The sequence below is a fragment of the Spea bombifrons genome, chromosome 1 (genome assembly GCF_027358695.1).
Source record: "Spea bombifrons isolate aSpeBom1 chromosome 1, aSpeBom1.2.pri, whole genome shotgun sequence".
NCBI classification, from domain to species: domain Eukaryota; kingdom Metazoa; phylum Chordata; class Amphibia; order Anura; family Pelobatidae; genus Spea; species Spea bombifrons.
Genome location: NC_071087.1, coordinates 154,488,607 through 154,508,426, shown reverse-complemented (window position 1 = coordinate 154,508,426; position 19,820 = coordinate 154,488,607). Strand labels below are relative to the sequence as shown.

Below are 19,820 nucleotides of genomic sequence, written 5' to 3'. Positions count from 1 at the left end.
CTTCTTCATTTTATCACCGGAGCCCAAACTTTTAAAACGTTCAAGGTATTGGTTATAAAATATTATTTGTCTTTAGAATTCTCCCGATGACATCCTAGACCTCCAGACTGGACCGAAAAAAAATATCTGTTTTCAATATATTGAAACGACTTCAGGAGCTTGAAACAAATGAGGTCATTATGAACATGTCTGACGTGCATCGACTGGGAAAATCCCAGGCAAAAACTGATAAGAGACATTTCAATTTATCATAATAACTCTAAAGTTTGACTTAAATGCCATTGGAGACATGAAATTATTTAGTGGAATGATGTTCGGCAGAGATGGAACTATGTCTTCTGGTGTCTGGTACATCACAGTGTGACATGAGGTTAATCGCCTATTAAAAGATCTTCTGCAAATGAGCATTTTATTCGGGACACCAAATGAAGATGGCGGGTTATATAATAATAATAATAATAAGGAAAAATAATTCAGGGACAGAGGAAAAAGACACATCGGATTATATTAGAAATAGCCGTTCTCTGTCACGTGAAAATAGATTGTGTGAACTCACGAGCCGTGTTAAAAATGATTAATCTGGTAGAATATACAGATTAGATCGGGATTTAGATACTTTTGTACTTTATTTTGTCAAACGTTCCGTGAAAAAAGTGGGACCACAGGCGCAACACGAGATTGGTATAGAAATTGGTCCCATTTTTTCAAACTATACATGTTTTTTGTCAACATTTCATTTAATGGCAAAAAACACTATTGCTGTTTTGGGGTATGTTCTTGGCCAGAACCTTTGGGCTGGAATTAATCCAATAAGCGGTACATCCTCAATTAGGCATGTAGGTATTTTTTCAATAATTTTTCAATAATTTTTTTTTCAATAATTTTTCAATATTTTTTTTTAAATAAAATAAAATAGCTGTTTCACTAAACATATTTTGTGTATCTGATACAACGTTTAAAAATAACAAACTGTAATGCAATTCCTAGGTGCCCCAGACCTACCAAGTCTTCAAACATTTTTTAACAAATCTTGAAGTATCAGCAGGATGCTAGAACTCAAAGAGTAAGCGCATGTTGCCAGGTCCACATGTTGGTTTGCTGGTTGAAATGAAAAACTGTAATAAAAAATAACTTTGTCCTGAAATGGTAGAATTTGATTGAATTTTAGCTACCGAGTGTAGAAATTAATGGTGTAACTGCATGGATTGTAGGGGGTGATGCTGGGATGAGACTCAAGGTCAACTGCCATACATCGGTGGGCACATTGGCCCGTTTAACATGACTGGCACTGCCAGATAATAGGTTGTGTATGTGTATTTTTATATGCCCTAACAAATTTGGTATAATAGGTGCAGTCATATAAAAGGTACAATAGACCATTTGGTTGGGTTGCAATAGGTATGAACACATTAGGAAAGGAGGCCCCTGTCCTGTAGAGCTTACAGTCTAAATAACAATATCAATGTAGACGTGGTTGAGTGACTTGGGGATATTTGTAGAAGGGTCTTGCTTTTGCGTCTGTAGTTACAGACGCCATCAGCGTCCTTAAGAATCATAGGCGCATAGGCATACAAAGGGTTAAACAGTAAAAAAACGGTGTGGCTTGGTCATAGAGAATATAGTAGACCTAGGAATAGGCAGGACTACGTTTAAACTCCTATCACTTTCTCTTTCCCTAAAAACATGTATCAAGCAGTCTGATTTTTTTTAGAAAGTCCCTTATTTATTTAATCCGATGGATGAAGACGGCTCATTTAATCTTACAGGGCATCCCAGAAAGCCTATTTAGCGCACAGCCCCCCCCCCCAAGCTGGTGCAATTGCTGTTCTATGACATTTCGCTGAATTGATGAACTTATAAAAACTCCCTCTAGTTTGAAAACCCATGTGAACAAAAATAAAACATAATAATTGATGAATTTAGAAACCATTATGCAAGGAGAGCATTTGTGCAAACAGCTTTTTAATGTGATTGAATTTGTTATCTGCATTAAAAAAAATCTTAGTACTGAAATCGCTTTCAAACAAGCATTCATTTAAGAAAAGAAATGGCCATCTGCAGTTCTTATTGTTGACACTTTGTTATTATTATTATTACTGTTAATGTGGTTTAAAATTTAAAATTCATATAAAACCCAGGGGAAAAAAAAAATTTTTTTTTCAAGAACACTGAAATTGTGTAGTATTTCAAATTGACGGTAAAAACAAAAATCGCCAGCAGCTAGAAACAAACATACAACAGAGGCAAGAACATAATCAGATCATGAGATGTTTGCACCCGGTGTAAATAGATTAAAAAAATGGGCACAGAGCACAAAAAAATAGCCAAAGGAAAAATAATTAAGAACAGCCCCGGAGGGAAAAGAAATTGGACGGAGGGGCCACATGAATTTAGTGCGGACAAGGTACCCAGGGTTAGGCCTGTTGAAGGGGTTAAGGCATGACTAAGGGAAATTTTGGCACTGAAGGTGTTAAGCTAGTGGCACGTGCAGGGCCAGAAGGGAGGGGGTAATTACCCTCCCTTGGGGGGTATATAAGGAAGGGTCGTGGCCTATAGGGGCAACCATTTTAAAGAAAATTTTACCTTTTGTCTTTCAGGTTTTCCAGAATGGACTCCCTGTTCCAGGAACTTCAGGAGGCTTCCGGGGGTGATGTTGAGTGGCTCCGAGAGCGGCTGTCCGGGGTCCTGTCCTCTTCACCTGCTCCAGGACCTTCATCTGCTCCTGGTTCTTCGAGGTCCGGTCGTTCCAGGGTCTCCCGTCCTCCCGTCAGACTGAGCCCGGAGGTGTCTGGCCGGAGAGTGGCTGCCGCGTCTCCGGCCCGTACTGCGGCCCGGTCGGGGCCTACTAAACGCCGAAGTTCCCGCCCGGCGAGATCCAGGAGGGCCGGCAGGCCTCGCCCGGAGGTGCAGCCGCACCGTTCATCCCCGCTGCAGTCTCCCTCCAGCTCCGGGGAGGAGCTGGGCGGCGCGGCTGAGGGCTCCGTTGCCGGGGCGTCCGGAGCTGCTGGGGCCGCTGGCGCGGTTCCCTCACGGTCCGGCGATGCAGGCCGCGACCGCGGCTTGGATTCTCGGCGCCCCGGTGCTCGCGCCCGGGTGCGATCTTCGCGGGGAGACGTTTCCCCGCCGATGGCTTCAACCTCCACGCAGGCCGGATCGCGGCCTCGCTTGCGGGCCGGTTCCGGGGCCCCCGGAGTGCTGGGTGGCCGTGGAGGGTCTGGAGAGGCTGCTGCTGGCCGTCGCTCGGTTGCTCCACGCACCGGGACTGAGGATGAGCTGTTGGGGACTCCTGCTGCTTTCCGGCCAGTTGATTCTGCTGCACATTCCCCGGAGGCTGTGCCTTCTACATCCACCGCTGGGGGCGCTGCATCTCAGGGTGAGCATATGTTTCCATTTGTTTCTCCTACTTCTATGCACTCTGCACCTGTTTGTGGGTTGGCTGGGAGTGGTGGGAGTTCCTCTGTTTTGCTGGGGAGCTCGCCTGCGGTTTCTGGGGATAGCTCGGCGGTAGCGCTCCAATTGTTGTCTGTTTTCCGTGATCTGGTGGCGACATGTGGTTTGGGGGGTCAGGGTGCGTCGCCGGCGCAGGTATGGGGGGCATGTGGGGCGCCTGGGGCTGGAGGTCTCAGTGCTTTGCGGGGTGGTGGTGGTGTACCGGCTGTGACTGACGTGCCTTCTGGGGCTGTGGGGCTGGTTGCGCCGGCTCCTGTGGCTGCGCCTGTTACTGCTCCTGTCGCTGCGCCCGTCACTGCTCCTGTCGCTGCGCCTGTTACTGCGACTGTTACTGCGCCTGTTGCTGCGCCTGGTGCTGCGCCTGTTAATGCGCCTGGTACTGCGCCAGTGGGCGCTGGCAGCGTGTCTGCCGACCCGGCCGCTGGTGGTTCGCGCGCTGACATTGATTCTGTTCGGCTGGCTGACGCTGCCCGGGGAGAGGTCTACGTTTGTTTTGAGGCTCCTTTGGGTACGCATTTAAAGCAGGAAGTGAGGGACAAGATTTGGAAGGGGGAATATGTAGAGATCTTTTCGCTCCTTCCTCTGGAGAAGTTCAATTTGGATAGGCCGTCTAAGAATGAGGCCACTAAAAAAGAGGATGAGGAGAAGCGGCGGTACCGTTTGATTCCTCGCACCTTTTTTAATTGGCTGCAGGCTTTTGCCATTTTGGCCAGTGTAATTGGTCAGAAGGCGCCTGAGCATTGTTCTGGGCTGTTTTGCTACCTTGACTCGATTGGGGAAGCGTATCGGGTTTATGGTGGGCAGGCGTGGTTGCGGTATGATGAGCAGTTCCGTCAGCGCATGGCGGTACGTCCTGGGGTCCGTTGGGACCATAAAGATATAGCACTGTGGCTGCGTGTGATGACGCCGGGTCGCCCTGGGTCTCAGCCTTTTCAGGCGGGTGCCGGCACTTCCGGATCTGGGGTGTCGGCTGGGCAACAGAAGGGGTACTGCTGGAAGTTTAACGAGGGCCAGTGCAAGTGGGGCACGTTGTGTCGATTTAAACACGAATGCTCCGGCTGTAGTGGCGCACACCCGCTTACTAAGTGCCTCAAGCGGCAAAAAGGCGGCAAGGCCGGTGCTGGAAAAAGGGGTGACTCCGGTGCGGCTGGAGATGATGCTGCCGTGGCTGATTAAATACCCCGATCGGGATGCTGCCCGGTTGCTGGAGGAGGGTTTCCGGGACGGTTTTCGCATTCCATCTAGGGTTGGGGGTTTATCTGCTCGGTCGCGAAACCTTAAGTCGGCATTGGCTAACCCGGCTGTTGTTTCTGAGAAGTTGCTCAAGGAGGTTCGGTTGGGCAGGATGGCGGGTCCGTTTCCTTCCCCCCCTATCCCTGATTTACGGGTGTCCCCGTTGGGCCTGGTGCCCAAGAAGGAGCCAAATAAGTTTCGGTTGATTCATCATCTGTCATATCCCAAAGGGCAGTCGGTGAACGATGGTATTGACCCGGCTCTGTGTACGGTCTCTTACGCGTCGTTTGACAGGGCGGCGCATTGGGTGAGGGTGTCTGGTAGGGGGGCGTTGTTGGCGAAAGTTGATATTGAGGCTGCTTTCCGTCTCCTGCCTGTGCATCCGGACAGTTTTCATTTGTTGGGGTGTTTTTGGGGTGATGGGTTTTTTGTGGACAGGTGTCTCCCTATGGGTTGCTCCATTTCTTGCTCGTACTTTGAAAGGTTTAGCACATTCCTGGAGTGGGTGGTTAGGGAAGTTGCGGGTCTCCCTTCTATTATTCATTATTTAGATGATTTTTTGTGTGTGGGTCCGGCGGGTTCGTCTCAGTGTGCGGTTTTGCTGGCCGCGATGCAACAAGTGGCGCGGCTTTTCGGTGTCCCGCTTGCTCCTGATAAAACTGAGGGTCCGTGTAGTTCCTTGTGTTTCTTGGGTATTGAAATAGATTCGGGGGACATGTCTTATCGGCTCCCTGAGGCGAAAGTGGTTGAGCTTCGTTTTTTGGTTGCGAGTTTTCGGCGGCTGCACAAGGTCACTTTGCGGCAATTGCAGTCATTGTTGGGGAAGTTGAATTTTGCGTCTCGGGTTATGCCGATGGGCAGGGTTTTTTCGAGGCGTTTGTCTTTAGCGACTGCTGGTGTATCGGCCCCACATCATTTTGTGCGGCTTACGGGTTCCCTGAAGGAGGATCTTGAGGTGTGGGATTTGTTTCTGCGGGATTATAATGGTCGGACGTTGTGGATGGAGGAGCCGGTCACTAATGTGGACCTGGAGTTGTGGACTGATTCCGCGGGAGCGGTGGGGTTCGGTGCTTATTTTAAGGGTAGTTGGTGTGTGGGGAGCTGGCCGGCTGGCTGGGCTCGGGCAGGTTTAACTAGGAATTTAACTTTCTTGGAGTTGTTTCCCATTTTGGTGGCGGTGGAGGTGTGGGGTGATCGGCTCGCTAATCGCCAGGTCCGGTTTTGGTGTGACAACCTTGCGGTGGTTCAGGCAATTTCTAACCTTACCTCTTCCTCTGTTCCCGTGTTGCGCTTGTTGCGGCGCTTGGTGTTGCGTTGTCTTCAGCTCAATATGTGCCTCCGGGCTTCGCATGTTCCTGGTGTTGACAATTGTATAGCTGACTCCCTTTCTCGTTTGCAGTGGGACCGATTCTTCGCTTTGGCGCCTGGGGCAGACAAGGTGGGCACGGATTTTCCGGCTTGGATGTGGAGTCTGGGCGAGCTGGAGTAGAGGTCCTTCTGCAACGTTCCCTGGTCCCTGCCACGCGTGGTTTTTATGATCAGGTTTGGGGTGAATGGAGTGCGTTTTGGGCTGAGGCTTCTAGCCTGGAACAGGGTCTCAGTAGGGCGGAGGGCCTGTTGTGGCTGGTGGGTTTTTGGTTTAGTAGTGGGGTGTCTGTTTCGGGTTTGGGTCGCCGGATGGCGGCGCTAGCTTTCCATTTTAAGGCTGGGGGTGAGCCTGATTTCACGAAGCACTTCATGGTGCGTCAGGCTATGCGGGGGTACAGGAGGGGTGCTGTTAGCCGGGATACTAGGAGGCCGGTTTCATTCCCTCTGCTGTTGGATTTGGTTGCTTTTCTGGACGGGGCTTGTGTGTCGCGGGAAGAGTTCTTGTTGTTCCGGCTGGCGTTTGTTCTTGCCTTTTTTGGTGCCTTCCGTATTGGTGAGCTGGTGAGCCCCAGCAAGACTGTCCCTGGGGGCCTGCTGTTTGAGGATGTTTTGCTCTCAGGTGGGGGGGTTCGGCTGGGTCTTCGGAGGTCCAAGACAGACCAGGAGGGCAGGGGGCGTTTTATTGTTTTGCAGGCTCTTCCCGGCTCTGCGGTCTGTCCGTATGGCTGTCTGGAGGCTTATCTTGCGGTTCGTCCTCGGGTTGGGGGGCCTTTGCTGTTACATATGGATGGTTCCTTTTTGTCTCGGTTCCAGTTTATTGCCCTGTTTCGGCGGGCTCTTGTTAGCCTCGGTTTGTCGGTTGCTGAGTTTGGGTCTCATTCCTTCCGGATTGGGGCGGCTACGGAGGCTGCGCGATGGGGGTTACGTCAGGAGGTGATTATGCGGTTGGGTAGGTGGGAGTCTAGCCGTTTTCAGTCTTATGTTCGTCCTCATTTGTTGTGATTGTTTTTGACGGTTGTTTTTTCTTTGTTGTTTTAGGAGCAGTTTGGATCCTGGGGCACTCCTATGTCTTCTGGGCGGCGCGTCGGGCTGCTGTGCGGCCGAATGGGAGGCAGCTGGGTCTTGATCCCGCGCTATTGACGGTCCGCTGGCTCGGTTTCCGAGGTATGCGTTGGGATCGTGTGTCCCGGGAGGTGTCTCGCCACGTTCAGATCCATGGGGTGCCTCGGATCCTGCTCCTTCATGTCGGTGGGAACGATTTATGTTCGGTCCCTATCCGGGTGCTGATAGCCGATATTAAGGCGGACTTGCTACAGCTTTGGGCCGCTTATCCGGAGACTGTGTTTGTTTGGTCGGAGATAGTTCGCCGTTTGCGTTGGCGTGGTGCCAACTCATTGGCTGGTATTGAGAGGGCACGCAAGCAGGTTAATAGGTCAGTTTCGCGTTTTGTGGCTTTTAGGGGGGGTGTTGTGGTTAGGCATAGGGACTTGGAGGGTGACGTTACGGGGTTGTTCCGTGACGACGGTGTTCATTTGTCCGACATTGGTATGGACATTTGGCTGCTGGATGTTCGGTCCGGTTTGGAGAGAGCCGCGGCTGTGGTGGGGAGCCGGTGAAGCGCAAGGGGGTCGCGTTCTCCGGCCTTGGCCGGGTACTCTGGTTTTAAGCTGGTACGGTGCAGGAGTTAACCATCTAGGTATGGTTACTTGTGGTGCACAGAGGTGTAAGTGCAGGACACTCCAGGGGCATGCGCCTCTGTGAATCGTAAGGTCATGTGACTGCCGCGCTGGGGGACGCCGGCAGTTTCAGCAGGGATACAGGTGGACACGCCCATACCAGCAGGTTACTTATGTGGTTATTAATTTGGTTATTAAGTGGTTATTAAAATGTTTACAATTGGTTATGTTATTTATATATATTGTGTCAAATTGGTTGTGGTAATATTTGACACTTTGTAACATGTTAATAAAGGTTGAGTGTCGCGGTGCTGTAGTTATTTCAAGTCCGCACCGCGGACAAATAATTCCATTCTGACATTAATAAAGCTTTTAAAATAAAGAAGTGTCTCTTGTTTTATTTGTAAAGAGGTACCGAAACTGGACGCTACTACATTCAAGAACAGCCCCGGAGGGAAAAGAAATTGGACGGAGGGGCCACATGAATTTAGTGCGGACAAGGTACCCAGGGTTAGGCCTGTTGAAGGGGTTAAGGCATGACTAAGGGAAATTTTGGCACTGAAGGTGTTAAGCTAGTGGCACGTGCAGGGCCAGAAGGGAGGGGGTAATTACCCTCCCTTGGGGGGTATATAAGGAAGGGTCGTGGCCTATAGGGGCAACCATTTTAAAGAAAATTTTCCCGCCCATCCCTCCCCTGTTTTGGCATTCTGCCGGGTACTCTGGTTTTAAGCTGGTACGGTGCAGGAGTTAACCATCTAGGTATGGTTACTTGTGGTGCACAGAGGTGTAAGTGCAGGACACTCCAGGGGCATGCGCCTCTGTGAATCGTAAGGTCATGTGACTGCCGCGCTGGGGGACGCCGGCAGTTTCAGCAGGGATACAGGTGGACACGCCCATACCAGCAGGTTACTTATGTGGTTATTAATTTGGTTATTAAGTGGTTATTAAAATGTTTACAATTGGTTATGTTATTTATATATATTGTGTCAAATTGGTTGTGGTAATATTTGACACTTTGTAACATGTTAATAAAGGTTGAGTGTCGCGGTGCTGTAGTTATTTCAAGTCCGCACCGCGGACAAATAATTCCATTCTGACATTAATAAAGCTTTTAAAATAAAGAAGTGTCTCTTGTTTTATTTGTAAAGAGGTACCGAAACTGGACGCTACTACATTCATGTCGTTTAACCAAAAGGATTAGAACCCAGTCGTCAGGGACTTCCTAAGTGTTTCAGGTGTATTCCAGTGGGCATTTACTGGATGGGTGATGGTCGTGGAGGAATGGTTGGAAAACGACTATTTTAACGTAAAAGCCATAATTATAACAAGATAAACGGATGATTATTATGTGTAGTTAGTGATGGAATTACGCCTTGGGTATTACTTTTTGCCTTGAAGTACTGATATGCATATGAACTTTTCTTTGAAACATCATGAGTATGTGTCTTAGTTTGACCTCAATTACCGTATTACTAATGTCACATTTTCACTGTAAAAGAACAGCGTCTGTGCGGGCAGCAACGGGATACGATTGATATTATATATCACATTCCTTTGAGCCACAGAATACCTAAAACAATTCAACGTATCAGTGATGGACGTAACATATTGATGGAGAACGGTTTGGTTTTTTGTAATGTTCTTTTTTAAATCTACTATGTGAATCAAAATTGGAGAGGCTTTTAAATATGTTCCAAAGGGTATATACCATATGAAATCTTGGGTCTGAAGCTGAACATTCATCTAACACACTCCTACGAGTCGCTTTTAAAAATAATACCTTTGCAGACCAGGGGCGTAACTAGAAACCTCAGGGCCCCGGTGCGAGAATCTGTTAAGGGCCCCCCAACCCATCTATCCCTTTCTCACGATCTACTCTCTCCCTCCCTACCCCCCCTTCTCACGATCTACCCTCTCCCTCCCTACCCCCCCTTCTCACGATCTACCCTCTCCCTCCCTACCCCCTTCTCACAATCAACCCTCTCCCTCCCTACCCCCTTCTCACGATCTACCCACTCCCTCCCTACCCCCCCTTCTCACGATCTACCCACTCCCTCCCTACCCCCCTTCTCACGATCTACCCACTCCCTCCCTACCCCCCCTTCTCACGATCTACCCACTCCCTCCCTACCCCCCCTTCTCACAATCTACCCATTTCCTCCCTACCCCCCTTCTCACGATCTACCCACTCCCTCCCTACCCTCCTTCTCACGATCTACCCACTCCCTCCCTACCCCCCATTCTCACGATCTACCCACTCCCTCCCTACCCCCTCTTCTCACGATCTACCCACTCCCTCCCTACCCCCCTTCTCACAATCTACCCACTCCCTCCCTACCCCCCCTTTGTAGGTCACTTACCGTCAACTCCTGTGTTGGGAGCGTGAGGCGTTTGTCTCGGGTGCCGGCGCTTCACTGCTGAGCGCCGGCATATGACGTCATATGCCGGCGCTCAGAGTGAAGCGCCGGCACCCGAGACAAACGCCTCACGCTCCCAACACTGCACTCTGGGCAGCACTGAGGCAGGTGGCGGCGGCAGCGGTGGCGACGGCGGCAGCAGCGGCGACGGCGGCAGCAGCGGCGGGGAGCGGAGGCATCCTGGATTTCTGTCAGTCAGGGGGGCCCAAGAGTTGCCGAGCGGTCGTTTTCAGCAACCGCTCGGCACCCCTTGGGCCCCCCTGACTGGCAGAACTCCAGGGCCCGGTCGCAGTCGCGACCCCTGCGACCTCGGTAGTTCCGCCACTGTTGTAGACCACACTCCAAGATGTGTGAATTTTCAGGCTCACTTAGAAATCTTCAAGCTTCTTGCCTTGACTTCTGGATTTGTTGTCAGATCCTGCCCATTATCTGTGTATTCACACCCATTGTCTATTTGGTTTCCGCTATAGCTTCCTAATCATGATACCTGTGATCAAGGTGGCTGTGCTCAATGGGTATCTCGATAGCAAGCACTCAACATCAGTACATGAGTGATTGCTCTACAAGACAGACCCATTAATGTTGAGGATTTTGCTTAAATGTATATGTGACACCCTCACCTGGTCCTGCGTGCCACGAAAAAGCACATCCAAGACACTGACGGCCATAGGAGATTTCTTGGTGAGAATGCAGCTTGAGAATGCGTATAAGGTTTAATCACTAAAGAAGGAGTCCGCAGAAGAGTCTGCATGACAGTTTTATCTCAATGAGACAACCCCAGTGAGCTTCTGCTTTATTAATGCTATGAATTGTGCAAGATCAGCGTAGCCAATTCCGCATAAAAAAAAAAAAATAGCGAGGGAAGGCGCTTTAGTGAATTTAGCGAATTTCGCCTATGTGTTTACCTGTTCCGCAGGTCGCACTGCAGTCTGTCCACCTTCCGTATTCCCAGCTGTAAGTAGATTCCGTCTCATTTCCTTGATCCTTTTGGATAACGTATTCATATTTAATTCCTGGGTTGCTTTCTTGAAACAGAAGCTATGCAAAGGAATTCACAATCACATTTAAATAAATAAATAATTCAGTAACACAAAAGTAATAAATCTAACTTTGCAGAAGGCGAATATTTACACTGCACTAGCACACACATTGAGTTAAAGCTGTACAAGTCAAGTAAAAATCTGCATTAACCCTTATACCATTATACCCTTCAGCTATAACATCTTGTGAAGTACTGTTCAAACGTTTAATTCTTGTATTTCTGAATAATAAGAAGCCAATTTACCAATCCCATTGTGTCAATCCTATTTTTTTTCTACTGTCAGTTCAGGGGTTAATTAAATCAGAGCCGTGTTCTTTGTGAATGTGTTTAATCTTTCAACATAAGAACAGTCAGTCGGGAGAACTACAGAGAAACATCATCTTCTCGTGAACATAGCTCATGGGCTGGATATATAGACATAATATAATCAGCTACCTGTATCCAGACAGACTCATTTGTGGGGCCAGAGGCTGTCAGGTTTTCCAGATCTCCATTCCTTTGATAATGAAATGTTGTTCCTGCTACTTTGTAATCTCCATTCCACTGGATTGTAAAACCTCCATTTAAGTAATATTTCTCGGGGTCTTCGCTTCGCAGTGAAAGAAAATTTCCTGCTGCTTTTATCTCTTCTATCTTGATATCTCTTGCTCCTTTTGGAATATTTCCAACATCAACATAGCCTGGAACAGAAGAAGACAATAAAGTAATTAATATAAGAGAAATTGAATGGCAGAACAATCAAAACATTTGAAAATAAGAGATTAAAACCAGCAGGAAAAGACAATTTTCTGCACTGGCACATTTATTTACACACACTAACACACATACTCACTTAGGCTTACACACACTTGCACACATTCATGCTAACACATGCCCAACCTGTCCTCTGACACACACACATTCATGCTGACACATCCACCTTAATTTCCACATACATTTAAACACACAAACTTACATATACACATTCATGCTCACACACACATTCATGCTCACACACACATTCATGCTCACACAAAAAATATACATTCATGCTAGCATTTATTTATACAAACACATTCATGCTAACACATTTAAAATTAACATACACACACTTTAACCTACATACAGTCATACATACATACTCCCATGCAATCACTCATTCACTCCCTTCCTTACCCACAGCTATCTCTCTGGCTGCTTGGACACTGTGCAAGCAGACTTGCTTTTACAACGGGGTCACTTACTGTGTTGTTTTGCTGCATTCCTGCCTTCTCGGACTGGTCCAAAATTGTTCACAACGAACCGGCCCTTTGTGAAGACTTTTGGACTGGGCTAGTGGTCAAATGCCCCCCCTGCCGCCCTGACCAGCCTGCTCCTTGCTTTACCATTTCTAACGGTGTCCTAGCATTTATATTCAGACATCAAAAAACATTCTCTAATATCACACGTTGAAGTAAATTGCTATTTTTTAATAGAATTGATAAAAAAGTAATTTTTAAGTTGTAAATTACAAAATGAATTGTTGCGCTACTTCTCAAGTACACCTGCTCATCAAAATGCTCTCTATATTATTCCAAAAACATTTTAATATCACGCCCAAAATTTTTACCTTATTTTACCTTAAGGAAGTCAGGTTCTGTGGCAAGAGAAGGGTAAAGATATTGTCCTAAAGTTTTTTTCCATTCTCCTGCCAGCACCAAGTGGGGTGCATTATATTTATGGGGGGGGGGGGTAATCATAGAGATTTAGGATGGCATGACTGTTCCCATGGTATATATCAGGTGGTTATCTAATACACATGTATATATATATATATATATATATATATATATATATATATATATGCTTGGTTTAATTGTAACACTGTTATATGTTTAAATAGTGTACAGGGATGAAATATGTGGGAGTGAGGAGCAATAACTTATCTGCTTTGAACTTTTATAGAAAACAACTTTTTTTTTGCTAGAACTGCCTATGAAGCATGTTTGACAGTAACACGACACAAACTAGCAACAGAAACAAGCTCTCATTTTCACATACAAACAATGATAGCAGAAACATAAGGGTAATTATTCAAAATACAGATAATTATGTCTATTAGACTCAGCCCTAAATAGAAACCTATAGCAGACAGAGAGAAAACAATAGAGAAATTACAGATATTCATTTACTTGATTGCACATTAACACTATTATAGTTGGATTGGTAAATGTGTGCATTAAGTATAATTTCCATAAGTGAATCACCTATGTCTAAAGAACATCATTACTGCAAACTATAGGATAATGCCTTTAATGAAATCACTATTTTAAATATTGCCAATTTGCTGCTAAGCTTGTGTTAAATAATTGCATTTATTGGAGATGGTTGTACGGATGAAATCAATTAGCTTTATACAGTATTGTGTGTGTTTTTTTTTCTTTTTTTGCCATGATAATACGGCATCAGCTTGGGTCACAGAAACATAACGATTATAAAAATGCACACCTTCGGCAAATCTTTCACAATTCTGCTACCTGCTAATCTTTTCAAGAGGGCTGAACTGGGAATAAAAACTAACTCTTAAAATAATTGGGCACCAGCCTCAAATGTTATAGTGTGGCAGATGGTTGTGGGGTCGTATCCCCCAAAACGCACCATGATAAATACCCCTCCACCATCATGCCCCACAGTTTTTCAATAGAATACTAATGTCATACTGGCCATGTTTCCGCACACTGATGCAAACACAATGACCATTCTCAGCCACACACTCAAACACTCTGACCACTACCAGCCAGCCATGCTGATGCAAACTCAGCAACACACACCACAATCCCATAAAAAATATGCATTAACAAAATCAGACGAAGTCCCCATTATCATATATTTAGTTGCTTTTATGATTAAGACATATAATTATTCTGATTGTATTAAACACATATGAACACGCTTACAAGTACCATGGAAATCAGCATCTTCTTAACTCCTTCCACAGTACAGTTTGTAAGTAGAATTTTACCCACGCGTTTTTTGACACTCACAAAATGTTATTATTTCTTTGAGAACAGGATCCAAAAAAAGCTGTTTTTTTTTTTTTAATGATTCCCCAAACCCAAGTAATCATATACGACTGGGATGCTCAAAGATGCCATAAGATCTGTTGTGGTTAATACTTATCCACGATGGCCAGATAGGAAAATGTGATATCTAATCATTTGAATCACACATGCTCATACAAAACCCTTACCAAATCCTTCGCTTTGGTTAAATTCTTTTTTAATGGTCTGACAGGTTGAGCCGTCTCCGAGGCAGACTCCGCATCGGTCCTCTGTGGCATTTGAATTAATCTCATGGTCACAGCCAACACTCTAAAACAAAAAATATTAAAATGGATATATAAGCAAGGTTAGATGGGAATTCCAAAAACGGAAGCTTTCCTGTTACCTTACAAGGGACCTGTTGCTGCTCGTGATTTTAACGTAACTAATCTATTAAAGCTCTCTATAACTTGTGCGTTAGTTAATCAGTGTAACGGCTTTTAGGATATGCAGTTTAAACATTTATATCATGAAAGCAGAGGTCAGTGGCTGCATGTGGCAGATCCAGCAATATCTGATCAATTTCACCAAGAGGAGTGAAATATACTCGTGATAAGTGCAAGGAGACCAAGAACATTTCAAATCCTATATTACAGCCAAAACACAGCGCTAAGGAGGTTGAAAAATATGTTATTGTAGGAACAAGTGGTGCAATCCTGTATGCATGTGCATCCGAGGGGGGGGTCAAGAGGGGGCACCTGCCTCACCTCCGAAAATTTAAAGAAGCCCACATGGGGAACTCCCACCGACGTCACGGGACTTCTCGCTGACGTCAGTGGGCAGTCCTGGCCGCGTCCCGCAAGGGAAGGCTCCGGGTAGCCGGAGACCAGAAGTTCACAGGTATGTTTATGGGTAACTAACACTTGCCTCCCACCAGGAAATCGCTCTCCTGAGCCAACAAAGGAAGGCCAAGGGAGGAGTTAAGGCGGTATTAGGGTGGGAGAGAGGAAAGGTGAGGAGGATATTTTGCCCCCCTTGAAAAAATCCTCCAGATGCCTATTAACCTATGCCATATACCGGGGTCTGTTTGTTAAAGATGAAGTGCAGACAAGTTGTGTTGGCTGACAAGTTCCGCCTAAATGCTTAACTCTCATGCTCAATTCAAGCTTCAGCTGAGTTAATAACACTTAACCCCCAGTCTCAAAATATACCAAACCGTGCTCACTATATTAGATATTCTTAGATCATCATCCAGAGGAAGAAAAGGAAGAAAGAGTGAAACCAGAGATCCTTAATACACTATGACAATTTTCACCTTGTTTTTAAACGGTAATGCAGTGACCTGAGAAAACAGCTTGTAACTTTTCTAAAATCCAAGTGATTTGATAAAATTAATTTGGTTTGCAAAATTCTCCTGGAACTTACGAGGTTGATCATGGCTTCCACGAGAAAACACTGAGATCCATTCGTACAAAGACTACTTGAATAATGATTTGAAATGGTGGTTCTAGAGAAAGTGGTGCCATACATCAGAGTGAAGATGAGGAATGATCCTCTGGACAAGTCTTCAGGCTCAGAAAACAGCACTTCATACACAATAACACAAAAGGCTGCTTTATATCGATGCTGCTGCTTTAACTCTGATACAGGCTGTTCCTGTTACCACCTGTTTTATAGTTTTGATTGAATATTCCAAAATTAATAATTTCTGACCCAAAAAAGTGAGATGATGCTTCTTGCATAATACAATTTTAATAATGGTGGTGGATATGAGCTAGCTTAAAGCACACTCCTCACTTTCATTCAGCATTTTACAGTACTATGCACAAAACAAACCCATATAACCGTATTTAGATATTAAAGTAAGCACTATTTATAATTAAAAACATTATGTGTCCAATATGGGGGAGGGTATCTTTACTTCCTGGATCGCCATAATTATTCCTCCCCATTACATTATTTCTCCCAAATTGTCAAGTTATTGACTCCTGTAGACTATGTAAGGTTCAGTGGCGTAACTAGAGGTGTTGCAGGGTCACAACTGTGACCACCTGTTCCTGTCTCCTCATGCTGGTTCATAATTGTGTGTGTGAGCATGAATGTCTATGTATAAGTGTATTTGAGCATTGATGTCTATGTATAAGTGTATATGAGCATGAATGTCTATGTATAAGTGTGTGCTAATGAAAAAAGCATGGATGTGTTTGTGTATGAGTGTGTAAGTGGGGTTGTGTTCGCACGGATGTGTTTCTGTTGTACTTGTGTGTGAGCATGAATGTGTATATATAAGTGGTGTGAGATGGAGTGTGTGTGTTAACAAGTGTAAATTTGTGTAAGTGTGTTTGCATATGTGTGCCAGATTGTATGTTGCAAGGGGCAAAGAAAGCACAGACAAGCTGTTTGGGGGCAATGGTGACACAGACCACCTGTTTGGGGGTAAAGATGGCACAGGAGGAGGCTAGGGTGGAAGTGATATACTGCTTGGGGCAAAAGTGGAACTCACAAGCTGTTTGGGGGCAAAGGAGGCACTGTGAGACATGTTGCTTGGTAAAGTTGGGGGCCCTGTGGTTTCCAGTTATGCCCCTAGTAAGGGTGGAAGGGGGGAAGAGATAAAAAACAGGAATTTGTCAGATAATGTTGGTCCTGCCACCCTGAGACACGGACCTTAGCTTTCACAAGGTTAATGTTTTAACTAAATATCTCCAAACCAATTAGACTGATTGGCTAATAAAGAGCACAAGGTATAGGCAGTTTGAATAAATGGAGTTAGCTATGCTGTGACAATTCCCCTTTAATCACAGTGCCCTAGATTTCTCCACAAAGTGGTTGGGTTTTCTTATGTGGAACTTATTTGCATTTCAAAACTTTAAGGAGGTGACAAGGAATTTGCATTTTGTGCCAGATGAAAAAGTCAAAACACGCCTATGACAAATGTCATGAAAAAAAACATAAATAAATAACTAAAATCACATACACTTATTTATTCAGCCTTGTCCGGAACTTTTGCTAACGTCAGGCTATGGATCGTGCGTGTTTATGAGACGACCAGGGGAGTCATTTGTCACTCAACTGACAGTATGAAAATTCTCAAAATTACACATTCTTGTCCGTGGGACGATATTCTCATTTTCCATTTCACTCCATTACAAATCACTAAACGTGTTATTTATTTTCTAATAAAAACAATTGATCATTTTCCCATGCATGGAAAGTATTAACTAAATTAACAATAGTCATTTTATCAGATATATAATAAAGCCAGCTGTTAAACACGGCTTAATAAGTGAAAAAAAATTGGAGAAATAATTGCAGCTAAATAAATAAATATAAAACTAGTGCATTAACTTTGTTCACCCATTTGGCATACACAGGGTTAAAGAGTCTTGGCTGGTTAGCTGGAGCAGCTGATGAATCCAACCAAATCAAATTCCTCTTCTACTAACACAATTACATCCCTCTTACCTCACCCATACTTCATGACAAACTGTCACTTTTACTTTGGTTAATCATTTTTAAGTGTTCACAGATTTCAGTCTTTTCTCATCACAATGCCATTTCTCTTGATTATCCCGCAAAAGAAATGATGGATTGTCTATCCGTGTAATTATTTAATGACGGTGAGTATCAACTTTGGACCAGTTTAACCAAGGTAGAACTGGAACATTACTCCAGCCCTAAAGACATCCCTGCCTATAGCCCTGAATTTGCTACGACAGTCCCCCTTTTTTTAGGGGCCCTTTGCCAACAAATTTGGGTCTTCCCTGACATAAAAATATGTCCTATGCACAATGCATTACACTGTGCACAGGCAGCATTGCATTTAAGCTGTATATGTCTGAGAGGCCCATACAGCCTAAATGGTGCTAAATAAGCTCCAGACATCCCGGGATAGAAGGGGTGGAGCCTAAAGTGCAGCGCCTCATAACTTAGCTTACTTTAGGATCCGCCCCTTATGTCCTGGTACACAGTATGATTAAAGATGTGTCAATCGGCAGAAACAAATGGTTCCTATGGCGATTGCTCCAAACATAGTGTCTTGTTATAGAATGTCTCCTGTTTGATGTAAATGGCCCTTGACTGGGCATACCTTATAAGGTAAATAGAAACACAGCTATTTGCATACCATAACCCCTATTTGCATGCGTATGTTTCGTAGAATTTTTAAAATGTACTTTATCTGGTACTTGCTGGATCACGGCACGGAGCTGATATTGGCTTTAGGTGTACATGGAAGCTGCAGAATGCATTGTTGTGTCTACGGAAAGCTGCAGGGTTTATACACATTCGGTCGGGAGATGCGAGGTTTGCCGTTTAACAGAAAGAAGTGGCAAAAGACTCCAGCTAGTGTCCCAAACATGACTAGAAGGTGACTGGCGAATGAAGGGAATGGAAGCCTTTTTGGTTCTAGCATGTGGATCCATCCCTCTTCAACTCCACATCTTATATAATTATTACTTATATAATTGTCAAGAAGAAGAAATCCTCTTTGTAGAAATACCGTATTGGCCCGAATATAGGCCGCACTTTTTCCCCCACTTTAAGTCTTTAAAGTGAGGGTGCGGCCTATATTCGGGGTCTAGCGGGGCAGGCAGGGGGGTTAGGATACAGATCCCCCGCAGCGGTGCAGGGGACCTGCATCCTACTCCCCGATACGCTCAGACAGCCTCCCCTGCCGGCACTTTCCACGGGGGGGAATACCGGCACGGGAGGTTGTCTAAGCGCATCGCACGGACGTTCACCGGCAGCGGCGATGCGCCGTTGCCGGTGAACGTGCGCACGATGCATTCTAACCCCCCCGACTTACCAGGGCAGACTCCCGGGTGTCTTGCAGGGCCGGCGGAAGACGTCTACGCAATACGCGTATACAACTTCCGGTGCCGGCACTTCCGCTCAGTGCCGGTACCGGGAGTTGTATACACGATGTGCATAGATGTCCCCCTCCGGCCCCGTAAGACACCCGGGAGTCTGCTCTGGTAAGTCGGGGGGGGGGGGGACAGAGTGGCAGCATATCGCGGGGAGGACAGAGTGGCAGCGTATCTCGAGGGGGGGAGGACAGAGTGGCAGCATATCTCAAGGGGGGGAGGACAGAGTGGCAGCATATCTCGGGGAGGGGGAGAGGACAGAGTGGCAGCATGTTTTTTGGTGCTTTTTTAAAGAAAAAAACTTTTTCTTTAAAAAAGCACCAAACTTTTAGGGTGTGGCCTATATACGGGGGCGGCCTATATCCGAGCCAATACGGTATATATACCGTATTTATCGGCGTATAACACGCACTTTTTAAACCTAAATACGAAGCTGAAACCCTACCTGCGTGTTATACGCTGATAAATCCTAGAGCTGCACGATTTGCAGCGACGTCTCCCTCACTTCCGGTCCTGGGGAGCGTGCGTGTTATACGCCGGTGCGTGTTATATGCCGGCAAGTACGATATATATATATTTATATATGTATATATATATATATGTATCCCTTTCCAATGGGTTTACGTACTTTCATTGCTACTACTTATGGGTTGCCTAGCAACTGCTAAGGCTCAAATGGAGTAGCTGGCTGTTCCTCATCTATCCCTGCAAGCAGGACATGTGAGCAGCTACACATTGGGCGACAGCCAGACTTTCCCTTGGTATTAAGTAAC

The 19,820-nt window shown here is 45.7% G+C and overlaps 1 protein-coding gene across 1 annotated transcript in view; it reads right to left on the bottom strand.

The window, feature by feature from the left end:
- ADAMTS12 (ADAM metallopeptidase with thrombospondin type 1 motif 12) overlaps nt 1–19,820 on the bottom strand; it is a 161,570-nt gene that overhangs the window by 37,865 nt on the left and 103,885 nt on the right. The window contains exons 14-16 of the mRNA XM_053448139.1: nt 14,395–14,515; nt 11,622–11,866; nt 11,050–11,182 (exon numbers count right to left, since the gene is read on the bottom strand). Of these exons, the coding sequence (XP_053304114.1) occupies nt 11,050–11,182; nt 11,622–11,866; nt 14,395–14,515 (499 nt within the window). The remainder of the gene's footprint in view (nt 1–11,049; nt 11,183–11,621; nt 11,867–14,394; nt 14,516–19,820) is intronic.